This window comes from Hesperophylax consimilis, chromosome 22, assembly GCF_061612785.1.
Source record: "Hesperophylax consimilis isolate HC1 chromosome 22, BYU_Hcon_1.0, whole genome shotgun sequence".
Classification (NCBI taxonomy): Eukaryota; Metazoa; Arthropoda; class Insecta; order Trichoptera; family Limnephilidae; genus Hesperophylax; species Hesperophylax consimilis.
The window spans coordinates 2028736-2047983 of NC_142857.1; the positions used below are offsets into that span (position 1 = coordinate 2028736).

Sequence of the window (19248 nt, forward strand, 5' to 3'; positions counted from 1 at the left end):
GTAACGCATTGGACTGCCATTCCGAAGGTCGCGGGTTCGAACCCGGCGTGCGCAAATAAATTTTATTTGATTAATTTGTGTTATTTCACAATTAATTAATTAAAATAATATATAGTATATTTGCGGCACGTTCCAGAGTGGAAGATACTACCAGTATCGCCCTGGTGTAAGACCACCATTCAGAATTGAAACGTTGCTCCAAATGGCTTTAGCCGTGTTTAGTGACTAGATCTGAATAGCCAGGTACTTCCCCACCTTCCTCTTTCCCTTCCCCACTTACCTTCAGCCTCACAACATCCCCCAATTGGGAATGCCATAGTCTCACTGGCTCCAGACGGGAGCAGTTGGGACTCTTGTGAGGTATTCACTATAAAAAAAAAAATATATATACATTCATTTTATTTGTACAGTATTTATTACAATTTATCGCTGGGGCCCTTAAAAAGAGGGGCCCACAGGAAATTACCAATTCCGTCGTATAGTTAATCCGGCCCTGCCCAAACACCAAACTGCGAGGCTTCCTTTACAGACCTGTTGAACTACGGCGATTTCTTAACCTCAAAATGATTTATGATCTGGAATAGATTTATTTGGTGGAGGACTTGACTGGAAGGTTTGGGGGCTTCTCGAATGTGAGGAAGGTATAATTTGCGCATTCATTATGATGTGTAGGAACCAACCTGCCTTCCTATCCACAGCTTAAATACAGGGTTATTAAAAAACCTGAATACCTTACGTATGCCTACACGGAGAAAACTCACTGATTAATATTGTTATTAAAAATCTGGTCATTTTCGTTTTCCTGAAAACGAATAATATGAAAATAAAATAAAACGGGGCTGGATGCCTACAACGAATTGACAAGTTTTACAATAAACAATCAGTAAACCACGAATATTTCGGAACACGTGTTCTTAAAAAATATAATATCTTCGCATCTCGTCCATTATGTTTATTCGGACAAGGCCACCTGCGTAAAAAAATGTTCACATATATTCTGAATGACTAATATTTTATCAGGAAATGGAAATTTTTTTAGAATGTTGTGCCTATAATATTACTTTCTTATTTAAAATGTCAGAAAATGTAGTGAAACATATGAAAATGCACGTTATTCTCGTGAAAAACATCGCGTAAAATTCAGGTTTCTGCTTATTCAAGTGATGAAAATTAAAACATAACATAATTATTATTTCCTAGTAATAGGAGAAGGGATTTGCGTATAAAAAATGATACTTTACAATTTTTTTTTAAATTTTACGTAGGTAGGACCTTAAACCTTGAAAAAAAAATCGTTTTTAGTTCTGGTTCATTGCCTTGAAAGATGCACAGCGAGCAATCGTAATTTTTCCGGCGATTTTCTTTGCCTGCAGACCGTACCAGTTTTCAATGGATATTTGAAATCTCTTGCATTAGTCTAGAAATCACACGGAAAAGTTGTGCAAATTGTATAGTTCCATAGCTCAGCATTTGAGAGTTTTAGCTGCTTATACTACCTATCCGCTGAAAAAATAATAAAAACATAACCTGAAAATTTTACAATAAATACATTTTGACATTTTACATTTTCGCATACATTGTCCTGTGTAAAGTGTTTGCTAATCTCTCCAGAATTCGTAGTCCTACGTTTAAAAACACATTAAACACGGCCAAAAACAATAGTTAATAAATCATTGAAGAAGACGATAATCCTAATAAATCTAAATGAAACATGAAACAGAACAAGACACAGAAAAATAAAAAGATAAAGGTCTCGACTGGGAATCGAACCCACGATCCCTGTCTTACCGGGACAACGCCTCTAACCACTCTGCCATTGGACCTAACCATTTTATGTAATTTTTGGCGATCTCACTTTCTAGGTTAGAAACAAATTCTTTAGAATTTAAATTCATTCAAAAAGATAGCAGCCAAAAATATGGGAATAATTAGTTGAGGATAATATTTTTAACTCTGAATTTGAAATATATTTATTGTGTCCCAGTTGGTTCCATTGCCTTTTCATTTTTCTGTGTCTTGTTCTGTTTCATGTTTCGCTTAGATTTATTGGTATTATCTTCTTCTTCAATGATATATTACACTGATGGCTGTTTCGGCTCGTGACTTTTGGGTGTACTAGAGTGCTAATATTACAAAAAAATAGCATTATCGATGTTGTTGTAGCTAAAAACGTTTTTTATTTTATTTCGAAATTTCAATTTTTTTTCTATGAAGATATTTAGGAAATTGATTGAGTCTGATTGATTGGTATTACCTTCAAAGGTTAAAAAAAAATTATTCCAGTAAAAATCGAATAATTTGTATAATTATGAAGAATTGGTTTGTAATTTTCTTGTAGTTGCCGTGATCCGCGGGTCCTAGTTAATTTAACGACTTCGGAAGGTTTGGCGAAACAATAAAAACGGTTTCTGAGAATGCGTTTCGCCTCTTGCCGACCACTTTAACAATGCTCCTCTATTAAACCAAGGAAACCTACCACTGATCGACCACCAGCCGACCACCAGGTGACCACCACTCGACCCTAGTCTACCGCTAGTCCGATGTGCCTGATGTTTTTAATTCATTAATTCGTCATTACCGTAGGTACGTGTTGACTTATCGGAGATACACATTGAGTATTGCTAATTTAATAAGAATGTCTTCAAATTATTGGTAATGCATTTAAAATGGGATTGCGGGCCTTTAACGAATAAATAAACAGGTTTCCTGATGAACTTTTAGTAAAATACCAATGTAAATAAAAATACTAATATTTTCTCATTTCGTCATTATTTATTATCAAGGCAAATGCGTGTCCATGAATAAATGTTCCGATATATTATGAATGTACTAACATATTATTTGGAAACGTACTGCAATCCTGTTTTTAACTGGATTTTAATAAATCAGCAATACTCATGTTTCTCCGTGCATGTTCCGCCATCGTGATAATATACCTATACGAAATGTACTAAAAGTTTACCAGTAAACCTGTTAATTCATTCGTTAACGGTCTGCCATCCATTGTTGGATTTAGAAAATGTATTGTATTATTATTTTTATTTTTTTATCTAATATTTGTATGTTTTTTACAATAAATATACAATTATACATATTATACAGTGTTATCAAGGTAAATAATAATAGCTTTTCCTCACCATAAAGAGACGAGGCTCTTGTGTTTGGTGAGTGAATCCTAGCTCAATTATATGGAATCATGTAAGTAAGTAAATAATATATTTGCAAAACCAAAGGGATAAGTAAGAAATAGGGAAGATTTATCAATAATACAGTTTCAAGATTTGAAGGAAATAATAATAAGAGTAAGATATGGACTTTTATAGTAGTTTTAGGTAATTTTTTAATTTAATTTTGTTTTCTAGTCTAAGAATATTTCTAAGTCTTATAAATATATAAATACATTTTCTAATTCTTTTGACAAGTTCACAAATTTGTTTTTTCCATTTAAAATGTTGATCTATATATATACCAAGATATTTAATTTCAGAAGTTAGACTAAGTATAGAACATTCTTGATTGCAATTAATTCTGTTACACTTAAGTTGATGTATTATAATTTTTAATTTTGGTATAGATTTAAATTTGTTGATAGAGAATGGGATACATTTTGTTTTTTCAGTATTTAATGAGAGGAGGTTTTTATCGAACCAATTTTTCAGTATATTAATATCAGTATTTACTAAGTTATTAACATTATTCCAATCAGTACCTTCAATTATTATGACAGTGTCATCAGCATAAGATATTATTTTTCCATTTAATCTTTGATTGAATATGTCATTTACATAAATGATAAACAGTAACGGTCCCAGGACTGTACCTCGAGGTATGCCGAAGTGACTTGTTTTTTGTTGATTAAGTACATCGTTGATTTTTACGACTTGAGGGCGTTTGAAAATGTAGCTTTTTATCCATTCTATAGCTGTACCACTTAATCCAATGTTTCTTAATTTAATTATAAGTTTGTCGTGTGATATGCTATCAAAAGCTTTTTTAATGATTTATCTAATGAATTATGAACAAGACTAGTTAATTTTGCAATGGCATCCTGAGTGCTTCTACCTTCCATAAAACCGAACTGATTTTCATTAATTAATTTATTACATTTTACAAATTGGTTTATCCTTTTTTTAACTATCTTTTCAAAAATTTTTGCTATGTTCGAGATTACTGATATGGGTCGGTAATTGCTAACTTCTTCTGGGTTACCAGATTTAAATATTGGAGTAATGGTAGTTTGTTTGTAGATTGATGGAAACACTCCGCTTTGGAAACTTACATTTATTATGTGTTTTAACGGTTTAGAAATTTGATTTTTAATATTTTTTTAAATATTAACTGTTATTCCATCAAAACCCGGGGCAGAACCTCCTTGCATACCGTTTATAATTGATATTATTTCGTTCTCTGTGGTGACTTGGAATGTTGCTATATTATTGTCAGTATCAATACTACAGTCTGGAGATGTTATATTTGGGTCAGTATGAATGAGATTGGCAAGATGTTCCCCTACATTCGCAAAGAAGGTGTTAAATATGTTTGCAGCTTTTGAGGGATTTTCTTTACAACATGTTTTCATGTTGTCATGAAATATAGTAGCGATGTCGTTATTCTTGTTTTTTTTCTTGTCAATTATTTCATTTATAACTGTCCACACTCTTTTACTATCATTCTCAGCCTGATTCAACTTTTGTTTATAATACTTTTGTTTTGTGTTTTTTATAATATATGAAAGTTTGTTTTTATATGCTTTAAAATGATTTAGTAAATTTTTATTATTTGGTTGTTGAGTAGTTAATTTGTAAAGAGCTTGCTTATGTCGTACAGATACTACTAAACCATGAGTAATCCATGGTTTTATAGGTTTCAAGTTCGACACTTTGGATTTGGTTATTATATTATTATTTGTCGAGTCATTTATGCATTTAGATATTTGTTCTTCAAATATTTTACAACATATATTGACATCATTACATTGTAATAGCCCAGCTACACTACTCGCGAAGTTGATCGAAGTTGACCTAATACGATAGTGTGGGCACGAACTTCGCTTCGCTTCGGGCATCTTCGCTTCGCTTCGCCCGACTTCCGATTGTTGTCGGTAAATGCGCCCGAGTCAAAGGACTCGAAGTTCGAACACGAAGTGTCTGCCCACACTACTCGGTTCACTTCAGTTCGCTTCGAGACGTCGTGTTTGGTGGTTGTGCGTGCGCAGAGTCATAGTGACTATACGTAATAAAATATGGCTTCTACACTGTGGTCACAGGACCTAATTTTTTTGTTCCTAGAAACACTCCAATCCGAGGCGGTTATTTGGGACCCAATTGAAAGGGACCATAAAGATAACTAACTAACTAACTAACCTTGAATAAACTTGACGGCCGGCATAGTCCAGTGGTAACGCATTGGACTGCCATTCCGAAGGTCGCGGGTTCGAACCCGGCGTGCGCAAATAAATTTTATTTGATTGATTTGTGTTATTTCACAATTAATTAATTAAAATAAATAATATATAGTATATTTGCGGCACGTTCCAGGGTGGAAGATACTACCAGTATCGCCCTGGTGTAAGACCACCATTCAGAATTGAAACGTTGCTCCAAATGGCTTTAGCCGTGTTTAGTGACTAGATCTGAATAGCCAGGTACTTCCCCACCTTCCTCTTTCCCTTCCCCACTTACCTTCAGCCTCACAACATCCCCCAATTGGGGATGCCATAGTCTCACTGGCTCCAGACGGGAGCAGTTGGGACTCTTGTGAGGTATTCACTATAAAAAAAAACAAATAAATAACCATCACGCCGTTTCCCCGCAGGGGTAGGCAGAGAGGACGGACCGCCAAACAACTCGGTCTTGGCACACACTCCTTGCCTCATTCACATTCATACATCGTCTCATACATACTCTTCTATTATTCTGACTCTTGACATGGCCCGACTCGAGTATCTGATTCACTTGATCGTGCCATGTCTTCCTCGGGCGTCCCCGACTTCTGCTACCATTCACATTTGCATCATATATCCTCCTTACACTCCTATCTTCGCTCATTCGCTCTACATGCCCAAACCATCTAAGCGTCCCTTTCTTAATCTTACTCATTACGCTTACATCAGCCTTGCACTCTTTGCGGATCTCCACATTCCTCACACGATCAAACATGGTTTTACCACACATACGCCCTTGAGGTGATTTTTCACAAAAACGGCGCTTTACAAATTATCCAATTATTATTATTATTATTATACGCCTCAGGGATCTCATTTCAACAGCATTTAATCTACTTTCATCCTTTATATGCCACTTGAACGTCCATGTTGCCTAGTGCACGGACTCCGAGAGACTGAGCTACTCGCGAAGTTGCACGAGTGTGTGGGCACGCACTTCGGACTTCGGCTAACTTCGTCGAGGACTTCGTCGAAGCGCCGAAGCGAGTAGTGTAGCGGCCGCTTTATAACTTATTACAATTTTCTGATTCTAATTGGTGTTTTAATGTATCCATATTAAGTACTTTTTTTGAGTAATTATTTTGTTTAAATAATGGCAAAGTTGGATTGCTTAATTTATAGTTAAAAATACATGAATAATGATCAGTGATAGATGTATGAATGACAGCTGATTTTATATTTTGGATGTCAGGAATATTTGTAAAAATGTGATCTAAGCATGAGGGGCGTTGACCTTTAACATTTCTAGTATAAGAATTTATGCACGATAAATAATTGAGTTCTGTTAACATATTTAGATATGTGTCTTTATCTTTACTAGAATAGTCGTTTGCAATATTTAAATTCATATCTCCAACAATAATAGTATTTTTATTTCTAAAATTTAACAAAATATTTTTTAATTCATCTATAAATTGAGGTATTATCGATGTATGCATACGATAAATAGCAATAATGTTGTAATATTTATTTACGTCTTTAAATTCTATATTTAATATGTTAACATTACTAACATTAATTATTTCTTTAATATTGAGAACATTATACTGGTTAGAAATAAATAATCCGATACCTGAGTTTTTGTTTATTTTGTTTATTGTCGCATGGTATGTGTAGCCTGGAATAGTGTAATTGATTTCGCCTGCAGAGTGTGTCTCTGTTAAGACAATCAGGCCCGGGAAAAAATTTAATTCTTTTAATGTTATAACTAATTCATCCATGTTTCGTTCTAAACTTCTAATATTTATATGAAATAGGGTAAATCCTTTTTCAGTGCAAATTAAGTTAAAATCTTTCATAGATTGACATAAATTTTCTTCAATATACATTTTTTTATCTAATGCGTTACATAAAAAATCATTAATTTTTTAAGTTTTAGATTAGAGTTTAAAGAAATGAAATTTACCGTAGTATTCATAGTCGATGCGCTCTCTAGCTAGTTGAAGCATTTTTTGCCGATAGAGACATTTCATGCTATCAACTCTGTGTTCTGTAGAATAATTCATATTAAATCTTTTGTTTTGAACACAGCAATTGTTGCATGTTGGAGGTTGTTCTTTATTTTCACATTTAGACAGAATGTGCTCCTTTGTGCAATGAGGGCAAATGGGGGGCTGCGTCCTGGCGAGACATCTTTGCGCTGTGTGGCCGAACTTAAGGCAGTGGTAGCATTGAGTAAGCGGGTTACCGTCTTCCATGTATACTCTTTGGAATTTGATGTTTATTTTGTTTTTTTCTAGTAGCGTTTTTCTTAATTTACCGGTTGTTTCTATAATGTAGTTAGTGGTGTCGTTTTCTTTTCCTTCGTTGTATTTGTTTTTTAATTCCTTGATAAGCTTGATGTTGTTTTTGTCTTCCAGGGTTAATCCTTCATTTTGTTGTACAATCCCATCTATTATTTCCTCTTCAGTCAATTGGCATTGCAGTCTTTTCAAAATTAAACACGGTTTCTTTTTTTTAATTTCTTCGTCCAATATTTCTTTTCCAATTACCTTATTAATTTCTTCGGTTAACTTTTCTGCATCTTCTTTTTTTTGACATGAAATCAGTAATTTTTGCCCTCCGATTTTTTTTACTCCATTTACTCCAACTTTTATTTTAGTTAAATTAATGTTTTTTTGAATTTTTATTTTTATATCTTCGGCCTTCAAGGTGTTTTAGATGTAAGTATGATGGCGTGCTTCTGTTCTGGGATGTGTGCACCTGTATTCACGAAATTTTTATTGTCACCTAATACATTTGCATATGTCCTTTTGTTATTATTATGAATTTCTTCTAGTTTCTGTGCGTAGTGATGATTGTTTTTAATTAGAGATGTTCCGACTAGTCGGCGACTAGTCGGTAAAGCCGACTATCCGGCCACTATTGTAGTCGGCGATTAGTCGGCGACTAATCGGCAAAGAGCGCCGACTATCCGGCTTCTTACGTTGTATGTATTTCTCAATAATATGAATGCGGGGGAACTACATGAAATAACAACCTTGATTATATATATTTTCTTTTTTTAATCAGTCTTATACATTAAAAAATGTAAAGCAATCTTTCCTTTGGTAATCACTTTTTAAAATTTCTTGCTTGTAAAGAAAACATAATTATGACATTTATTGAACAAAATTAGTATCTATCCTAATTAACATAAAAAACAACATAATATCTTCTTATCTTCAATGAACATTTATAAGTATTTCTTATTATTAAAATAAAAAGTAGATTTTTTAAATTAAAAAACTCAGTTATATGTATTAAATCAAGATTGTATGTACAAGATGCACAGTAATATATGTATATATTATATTATATATATATCCAAAAATTCTAAACATGAACTGTTTGATAAAAACAAAAAAAACATATTTCTTATAACCATACCTACATAATCTAATCCAATCAAAGTCACAATTGTGACAACCAAAAATATCATAATCTCCTTATATTTTTTATAACTTACTTAAATTTTTTAATTAAGGGTAAATTATGATGTAAGAAGTCTAAAGCTTCTGCCTTTCTGGTAGCAATCGATTTCTTTTTGTTTCATATATGTTTCCGGCCTCTGTTTACAGCTTCTCACTGTAAACAGAACTTGCGGGACAGCAGAGGTACAGTTTGGCCATGCGCGACATTTCAGGGTACCTAGAACTATCCCCGAAACCGTAATCGGCTTAGCCGACTAGTCGGCCGACTAGTCGGTCTTATTACAACCGACTAGTCGGCTAGTCGGCGAAAGTCATAATCGGCACATCTCTATTTTTAATATTAGTTTCTTGTAATTCTATAATCTTTTTTTGTAGGTTTATTAGTTCATGTTGAATTTTTTCTTCCAGTGATATAATGTTCTGTTCCAGTGTTAATTTTATTTTTGAGTCCTTCACTGAAGTGATCTTGTTTATTAAATCTTTAATGTTTTTAATAATTTCTTGAGTTTCCATATTGGATGGAATGGAGCGCCCAGGTGGGCGAGTTATTAATGTAAACTATATTATTTGATTTACTTGTTACAAAATTACGCGACTGTACTCCTTCGATGCGGAGCGAGTATGTATAGTATTATATATTACGCTATGTATTATATCCAAATTAAATTCCAACTTCCCTCTAACCATCTCTTTACTTGGAATAGAAAATACAAAATAAAAACACTGAAAACGCGAGTTCAATTGTTTTCGGCAGAAGAAAAAAAAGGTTACAGAGGGATGGAACTGGCAGAGGAAGGATGGAAATAGACTGAATGCTGTACAAATTAGATCTCTGAGGTGTTCGTGTGGTAAAACCATGAATGATCCTGTGAGAAATGTTGAGATTAGCATAGATGCAAGTTTGATGTAAGCGTAATGAGTAAGGTTAAGAAAGGATCGATTAGATGATTTGCGCGTGTAGAGCGAATGGTCGAAGAAATGAGTGCAAGGAGAATAATATGTGAGGTGAATGTGAATTGTAGAAAAAAATCGGGGATGGCCGAGGAAGACAAGCCACAATCAAGTGAACCAAATACTTTACTAGGGCCATGTCAAGAGTCAAAATAACATAATGGTATGTACGAGACGATGTACGTATGTGAATGAAGCTAGGAGTTTGTGCCACGACCGATTAGTTTGACGTCAATCTTCTCTACACAACCCTACGGGGAAACGGCCTAATGGTTAGTTTTTTTTTCTCTTCTTTTATTTAGTTAATCCCTTTTAATGACTTTATATCACTTTTTAGAGATGTGTTGAATTGTCATTGTGTTTTAGCCATATTACTGTAATTACCTATTACTTTTTTCCAGAGTCCATGAATCGTGTAAATTATACTAACGCCTTTGGTGCAAATAATAAAAAAAAACTTGACGGCGAATAACCAATCCTACAGTAAGTTAGGTACCTGCCCTCAGTACCTACTCGGTACATTGCTTGCTAGGTAATAATAATAATAGACCCCTTTTAAAATTTACAATAATAAAGTTAGCGAGGTTCCGAACATTCCCGAGTGGCGCCCCCTGGAATGTTATTCCCGAGTCATTATTCCTGATTGACTTTTGGTGAAGTGGCGCGAAAACGACTCTGCGCTGATAAAAAATCCAAGGGGGAGTTGATGCAATCTTAGGGAACTACGAGTACCTACCGAAGTTAATAAGCATTTTTATATGTACCTACATTCCTACGACTAGCAGAAAGTCAATGAAAACGTTATAGACTTTCAAACTAAAAAAAATCTGTCCTATGTTTACAATGAATTTTGTATGTCCTGCAAAAATCTCGTGCGCAAATTAGAATCGCACGATATCTTTTTACAGAAAGCAATTTTACAATTTTTTTGGATAATGCAAACATTTTTAACACAAAATGTCGTTTCTGTCGCGTGCTACGATCCTTAATAATTTCCATTAAAAATTCAGTTAGATATCTGTACCTCAGAAGTCAAAGGTCGGTTGTCCACTTTTTTGTGAAAATGAGTTATGTATGACACCTTTTTAGTTTTTTTCAGTATCTACACAGAGATATAAAGACGGTTGTCTTACGACAATGTGAAACTAAGTTAGGTCAACATAAAAGTCTGGTATCCCCACAATCTTCAAAGAAAAAAATTACTATTTTCTCTCTCCTGAACAATTTCAAAAATGTCAACCGACCTTTGACTTCTGAGGTGCAGATATTATTTTCATAGATACGTGACGCGTCGATAAGTAGATACCTACCTTTGTACATAGATAAAACAAAATATATGCTGTTCTGTAGATATGGAATTGGTAGGTAGGTCTCTCTCTACCCACTGACAATATAACACCGTTAAAGCCGGGATCGAAAACTAGAAGGTACCTACTACCTACCTAATGTACAAATATGTAAATAGCCATATAATTTTATCCTATAGATTGGTAAGGGTTAAACGCGACGTTCGTTGTAGGTAATCTACGTTTTCATAGATGGTGTTAATTTCATTAGCTTATTAAAATACGCTTTTTGCAAGTTATGATTTACAATATTTTTTGTTTGCGCTCTTACGTACACAATATGAATAGGAATTAGTTTTGTACGTACGAGTATAAAAACTCAATTCTTTCAAGCGAGGCGTACAAATGCAATATTGGATTGAATCACCGATACAATATTGTATTTGTATGCCTTTCTTGAAGGAATTGAGTTTTTATACGGACAAAACTATTTATTCATATTCACATTGCGTATGTCCGGGCGCAAACAAATAATTCGTCTTAATTTTGTAAAGCACAACTTGCAAATAACGTATTTAAAAAATTAAATTTATTTAACTCGATCTATGAACACGTAGATTGTAATGAATGTCGCGTTTTACCTATTCTACAAATTAAACTTGAAAACAATAAATAAATAAATGAATACTGACTTAATAATAATAAAGTTCATGCTGAAAGTAAAGTTATTTAAATTATCAAGTTATTAACTAATTACAGTCTGACAAGGTTAAAATGTGGAAAACAATAGAGTGTGCTGCATTTAAATGATAGGATAAAGTTTTATAAATTAATAAATAAGTTAAAGAAATTTATTAATCAGAATGTAGGTAGGTACTAACCATGGACATAATAAATAATAACCATCGTTTTGGACTGTGTAAAATGGCAATGTTCCGGTATGGCTCGTTCTTGCGAAGAAACCGGAGGGGCGCTGCAATCTGCAATTATGTCAGAAACATTAGGCACAATGTATTGATTGTAACAGTTAATATAGAGATACCGGGAAACCAAATATGCGTTAGCATTCCACATTCAGCATTCCACAGTGTGTGCACTTTGTGGATGGCGGGTGGTAGGCATTATCTGCAGGGGGAGTTTAATAAAGTTGGATGTTGGTGCGCGACTAATCTAGAATCTATCGGTTGAATTATTACGTCAAGTGGAAAAACAAATCGATAAGGTGAACATGATTGTTATTTATGAATTGCGGGTACCTACCCTGGTGTATGGCAGTGAGGCATGAAACATGAAAAAGAAGGAGGAATGCTGTAAAAATGAGATCCCTGAGGCGTGCGTATGTAAACACGCACCGAGAAAAATGAGTATTGCTAGTGTTTAAAGAATCTCTTCAATTTATTGGATATCCGGTTAAAAACGGGATTGCAGGCCTTAACGAATGAACGAACAGGTTTCCTGTTAAACTTTTAGTAAATCACGGATATATTATCACGATATCGGAGCACGTGTTCATGAAAATCCGAAAGCTTTCACATTTCGTCATGATATATTATCATGACGAAATGCGAAAGTACGATTTTTGTACGAAGTTTTCACATTTCGTCATGATATATTATCATGACGAAATGCGAAAGTATTCGGATTTTCATGAACACGTGTTCCGTCATCATGATAATATTTTCGTAACTTACTAAAAAGTTAATCAGGAGACCTGTTAATTCATTCGATAAAGCCTGAAATTCCGTTTTCAACCGGATTGCCAACTACTTGAGAATTAATAAATTAGGAATTCTCAATTTTTCTCCGTGTGTGATTGTTTGAGAAATGTGGTGAATCTCAAAAAAATGCAAGGCTATGTAATCATAATGAGTATGTTAGGTGATTGAAAGGTTAGCTAATTTGGGAAATTTGGCATGAAGAGCGAATGAACGAAGAAAGGAGTTTATGAATATATTATTGTAATAAGAAATCAGCGTTACAAAATGCTTTGGTAGGCCCGGCTTTGTACTTCACCGCGGGATATATTTGATTGCGCCATTGTGTGTGCCCGGCATTGTTTTACAGAAGTCAAATTAGAATGAGAAAAAACAGATATATTGGATCACTAAGTAAGTCCTACTTAGGTACTTACAGACAATAACATTTGTTTCATGCAAGTAAAAAAGTGCAGTGTAAAATATAATTTTAGGTAGGTACCTACAAAAGATATAATAATTTTACGATATTATTATGGGATTATTGGAAATGAATGCGAGATGGGATACTCATTTTATTCAAATATTTGCGAAATAAAGATGGATAGCACCTGATGAAACCATCGTTTAGAATCAAAATGTTGCTTGAAATCGTTTTAGCTATGGAAATGACCAGATCAAAATAGCTAGGCACTTCCCAAACCAATGAAGACGGTTGGTTTCACAGAATTTGAAAAATTCATCAATTTTCAAAGTTTATTTTCAAATTTTGTGAAAGTTCTATTCAAGTTTTGTTATTATTTCAGTTCTGTGAAGCAACTGGCCAACTGGTCCATGATGACTAAATGACATAACTTGTACAGGACTTTCACAGAACTATTGATTCATATTCATATTGCGTATATACGGGCGCAAACAAATAATTTGTCTTAATAATGTAAAGCAATACCTTGCAAAAGCGTATTAAAACAAAATTAATTAATTAACGCCATCTGTGAACACGTAGAATACAACGAGCGTTGCGTTTAACCTTAACGCCAATAAAAATCTCACAAGTAATCAACAGTGTCATCTATGAAGTAATAGATATTTCGTAATTCAGAAATGGTTTGAGTCTTCGCTAAACAGCAGTAACATCTGTTTTACCATCAACTTGAAAGATGGTAAAACAGTTATCTTTATTGGTATAGAAGAAAACATTAAAGTGGTTTATTTTTGGTCAACACACGTAAACGTCAAAATTCTAACCAATAATAATTCTTGATTATTACACTGAGCTAAAGCTATTCTCTGTATTGATTTTAAAAATTGTGTTATAAAACCTTATTCGTATGTGTTGTTAATATTAATATATTTTAGTTTCACGGAAGTTAAACTGTATACGCGGTGTAAATCTGTTTCGAAAGAATGGCAGGCAAACAGTAAGCAGATTTCTAATTTCCTTTCCTTTTTGATCTATCCCTTTCAAGAAGTAACAAAGATTGCAGATATGGAAAACTTGTCAAATTTCGCTGCATGCAAAGGCTCTTTAAAAAAACAACACTCTAACACCTAAACTATTTAGGTCGGCGGTTTTAGTAAACACACAAAATAAGTTTTAGTTTGGATTATTTTAATAATTTGTGCGTATTTCCTAACCTTCAAACGTAACTTTGATTGAGAAAAATGGAACTTGAATGCATCTTTTACACTCTCCCACCACATAAATTGCCTTGTAGTAATTAAGTTGAAACCGAGTGCTGTTTATATTTGGTTTACGTATTAAACGTGCAGCGTAATTCGACAAGATAAATGCAGAAATATCCAGTGATTGCCACTATTCTCTGTTGTGAACTCCAGAGTTGTATGTTTCATTGATGGGATTTTCCAATTTCTCTTGCAACAAATGTTTTTTATTTCTAAATCTTTCACAGATACGGCCTGATTCTCCCAGACAAACAGGGCATCAGGAAGGCCCCTCCAATCTTCACGACAAAAAACGTTTTTGGTGAAGACAGTGACTCTGATGACAGTGCTAAACTCGCCCCCAAGAGAGCCATCGTTACTTCTGGAGATAAAATCAAAAGACAGGTTAGAAAACTTATTCATACATACTGATCTAAATTAAAGAATAACCGTATTTTGTTACAATGATTTCTAACATGTGTAAGTTGGTAAAAAAATGTTGACTTTTGACATTTTTGTAAATGCAGAATTTTCCATTCTATCACTAAAAGTGAGGGACATTTATTATTTGTTCTATTTAAATTAATAATTAACAATTAACCAATATTATATTAACACACTTCGGGCGGGAAAGGTAGTTCTACCCGTTTGGGCGATTGATGCTTAACGGCGGGAAGGGTAGTTCTACCTTTTGCGCCGGCCTCATTTCAATGGCAGAAAAGATGGAATTATTCTATGTTTCCATATGAATATTATGTACCAATCTGTTTGTGAAGGTCTCAACTATATGTACATAATTATCAAATCATAATGTAAATTTTCATTGATAGGTGTTTGAGGGAGAGGTGAACAAAGTGGAAGGGTTAATTACAGGATTTCCAGGAAGAACAGAGCGGTAAACTGGAAATATATCTAGAATAGGACTGAAAGATAGATTTATTTGATTATTCATTATGCTAGAGTTATTATTTAGGGATTTTCTGATTTCGAATGATTTTAAACTATCTAATTTTTTGCCTTTATTATTACGGTGAAGAATTTTAACCCCTGTGTCCTTATTAAAAGTATGATTGGTGGAAATAAGATGATTGGCAAACTCTGAAAAATTATTTTTATTTAAACATCTTAAATGTTCCGTGATTCTAATATTTATAGTTGTCTTGCTTGTGTAGAACGCTGGACAATTATTGCAACATAGTTGTTAAATGCCTGAGTTGTTTAAGTTATGATCTTTATCTTTATTATTTTTAATTAATTTTCCCAGGTTGTTATCAGTATAGAACGCGGGTTTAATGTGCGCGGGCAGTTTTTGTTCTACGTGAAAAAAAGTTGAAGTTTTGGGATTTACATGCTTTTATTGAATTTTTTACATCTGTTTGAAATTTATTAGTGGGGTCTCCTGTTAAAATAACTAAGTCGTCACTTTTTACAAAGTCTTCTATTTTACACTGGTAGTCAGTCCATTTTGTTAATTATAATCTGTGTTTCCTTTGTCCGCCCTGGTAAGCACTAAATCTTCAGCCAACGTTTTGCGAATTTTATTGGTACATAAAATTTCTGGATAGATGACTTTTAAATTTTAATATTTTAGCACTCTTGTACAGAAATGGTCTAAATAAATTCTATTCAAACTTTTCAGGCACTCCTAGTCCAAGAAAAAGCTTTGGAGGAAGATCCCACAGTCTACCAGTATGATGAGCTCTATGACGACATGGAGGACAAGAAGAAGCAGGCCAAAGTGGCGGTCAAGTCTGAAGAGAAGAAGCCCAAATATATTGAGAAATTGCTGGTGACAGCCGAGAAGAGAAAGAGAGAGAATGAGCGCAGAGTTGAGAGACAGGTGCAGAAGGAAAGGGAAGAGGAAGGGGATAAGTTTGCAGACAAGGAGGCTTTTGTTACTTCTTCATACAAGAAGAAACTGGAGGAGATGAAACAGGATGAAGAAAAAGAAGCCAGAGAGAATTACCTAGAAGAAATCGGCGATGTTACCAAACAATCAGACTTAGGTAAATAAATAAAGCCAGTTAATATTCTTTTCCTTGACATTTTAATTAAGGTGACGGACTCAAAACCTGGCAGAGCTCCAATAACAGGCAGGGCTCCAATAACTGGCGGGACATCAATAAAAGCGTTCTAATAGGCCTCCATATTACAATATTTTTCATAACACTGTCTTAATTTGTATAATAGACCTAGTGGCGCCATCCGCCCACGAGCTATGATAATCCAGCAGATTTTCTCAAAGAGTGGTTGTGCTTTTGTCAAATCTTCTCCAAATGTGGTCAGTGAGTGAATCTGGGAGTGAATTTAGCCATGCCAGTTATTGGTGTCATAAACAATATTTATATTTTCTTTGATAAAAATAACGTTATTTGTTGTATTTTATTATTTCACTAGCCTTCAGAAATAATAATAATTGGATAGCTTTATAGCACCGTTTTTGTGAAAAAATCACCATGTATTGTTTATTGTAAAGTTAACAATCGATGAAGTTTTTATTTTTCCAAGGTATTGGGTATTTTACCATACATGTTTTTTGCAGTATTTTGTGTTTTCCGTTATAGCTGCTTCCATACATGACCTCATTGTATTGATTTTTGAAAATGTTTTTTTTTGTATGTGCAGGTGGATTCTACAGACATCTTTACGAGCAAAAACTTAGACCGGAAAAGATGAGACCCGACCCTCATGCCATCACCAAACCTGACACCCAACTGGCAACCACACCGGCACCATTACTGGCTGGACCCTCCAAACTCAAGGAGGAAAAGGAAACCTCTTCTGAAGACAATGGCAAGGGATCCGAATCAGAAAATAATGAAGACACTCCAACTAACAAAGAAAAGAAAACTAAAGAAAAAAGAACTTACAGAAAAAGGAAACATTCAGAAAAAGAAAAAGTTGAATCTGATAGCGACGATGCAGAAGAAACAAGAAAGAATTTGGATGACATCAAAACAAATAAAAAGGCTAAAACACACATGCAATCAAATATTGATGCTGATTCAGATTTCTCTATTGATGATTCTAGTTCCAGCGAAAGTGAAGATGGAGACGGAGAAGGGAAAGAAAAAGAAGTAAAGAAATCTAAAAAGAAAGAAAAGAAATCAGCAGATATTCCAGAATCTGTTGTGAAAGAAGAAGCGGAAGACAAGGATACATTTAAGAAGCCGGATGAAGTGGGTAAAGAAAACGGAGATAAGAAGAAGGTTAAAGATAGCGAAGAGAAGAAAGCCAAGGTTGAAGAAGTTAAGGTGGTGAAAGAAGTGAAGCCTAAGATAGACATTTGGAAAAAGAGGACAGTGGGGAAGGTGCTAGATGAAGCTTTGCAGAGGTATTACCAGAGGAAATCTTCCAGAGGCCATTAAATTAATGTTGTAAAATAATATGTAATTAATAAATTAGTTTTACAAAATGAGGAGTTTCCACTGGATTATAATTTTGATTGATAAAAAGTAAAATATTTATTTTTTATTTATTTATTTTTGACATTGCCAATTTTGTGTTATTGAAAAAAACACAAAATCTATGACAGGAATCGTTTATGATTTTTTTTCACTTACAAAGACAAATGATAAATTATTAAACATAGGTTTCAAAACATTCACTAAAAAAATAATTTAATAATAATAATACATAATTCTAATTTATTTGGAATGATATCCTCGCTGTTCAGGCAAAAGTGACCAAGCCACGTGCACAAGCTTTGAGATATTTAAATTTGAATCTTAGACAAATAAGATGTATTTTAATGTTTATGTAACATAATATTTTAGCTTTCAAATTTGTAGTATCTCAAAAAATGTGTGTTGATTCGGTGACTTTTAACATTAAATAGCGACGACATAATAACTTCATTATTTACTGTAACATGAAGTTCAAATACTAAAGGCCACATTTGTGGCATCCAATTACAATACCGATATCGATTCTATTGGTGTCAATATTTGTATGGATTCATTAGATATGTAAGTTGTGGGCATCATCAGTTCCGGCCCCGACCCTCAAGGGCACTGTGTTGGGTATTATCAGCGCCTTGGTGCCTTGGCAAGTCGGCGCCCGGAGCGAACTGCTCCTATTACGCCTACAAAGCCGGCCCTAAGCATCATGCTTGTTTTACAAGCCAGGGTAAAAAATAAATAATTATTTATTCTATATGTAAAATCCAATATCATCAGTCTTGTCAGAATAGAAATCTTCTGCGTCGATGCATTTGAAAGGCACTCCCCTCCTTCTGGAGTCTGATGATCTCATTCCGCAGCTTCTCCTCCTCCCTGGCCGCCGCCCGAAGGTCCATGTCCATCTGCTTCTTCTCGCAGTTCTCCTTATCCTGCCTCTCGCGCTGCTTCAAGCCGATCTGAAGGGAGGCCATCTTGCTCAGCTCAGTCTGAGATTGCTGGAAACAGACATAACTGATATTTTAAATACAAATATTAACTGTGGAAACGCTTCCACTCCCATGTCCCTTTCATTTAGTTCAAAGGTGCAGTGATGACCACCAAACTATCCAGCTACATCGATTAAGTTCTCACTGCTTCATTTTTATTAATTTTATATGGATTCCGCTGAAGAGTTCCAAATCTGTCCAAAGTCAGTAGGACTACGGCATCCATAGTGAGGTTGTCTCCAAATTTTTATATTTAAGTGTATTATATTTAATCAGTGGAACAGTGGCTACCTATATTTAAGTCTTAAGGGCTAGAGCAATGGTAGCCTAAATTTAGGTAGATGGTTTTTGCCAATTTATTTAAAAAAAATGATCTTATTTTTATAAAACCTACAAATATGGGATAAAT

The 19248-nt window shown here is 34.2% G+C and overlaps 2 protein-coding genes across 2 annotated transcripts in view; one reads left to right on the forward strand and one right to left on the reverse strand.

Annotated features, from left to right (window-relative positions):
* The first annotated feature begins 14010 nt into the window (after positions 1-14010).
* Positions 14011-17874, forward strand: LOC149412608 (uncharacterized). Its single transcript, XM_089644977.1, has 4 exons — positions 14011-14208; positions 14701-14857; positions 16092-16458; positions 17078-17874. Exons 1-4 carry the CDS (start codon positions 14195-14197, stop codon positions 17818-17820), a joined length of 1281 nt encoding a protein of 426 aa, XP_089501103.1. The 5' UTR covers positions 14011-14194; the 3' UTR covers positions 17821-17874.
* Positions 17875-17965: 91 nt separating this feature from the next.
* LOC149412609 (trichoplein keratin filament-binding protein) overlaps positions 17966-19248 on the reverse strand; it is a 223230-nt gene continuing 221947 nt past the window's right edge. The window contains exon 10 of the mRNA XM_089644941.1: positions 17966-18848. Within this exon, the coding sequence (XP_089501067.1) occupies positions 18636-18848 (213 nt within the window). The 3' untranslated portion in view covers positions 17966-18635. The remainder of the gene's footprint in view (positions 18849-19248) is intronic.

What these genes read in the sequence shown, in the direction of transcription:
- LOC149412608 (XM_089644977.1), top strand. An exon ending in GAGATAAAATCAAAAGACAG is followed by an intron (nt 14,858 to 16,091) that starts GTTAGAAAACTT and finishes CAAACTTTTCAG; the next exon opens with GCACTCCTAGTCCAAGAAAA. An exon ending in TACCAAACAATCAGACTTAG is followed by an intron (nt 16,459 to 17,077) that starts GTAAATAAATAA and finishes TTGTATGTGCAG; the next exon opens with GTGGATTCTACAGACATCTT.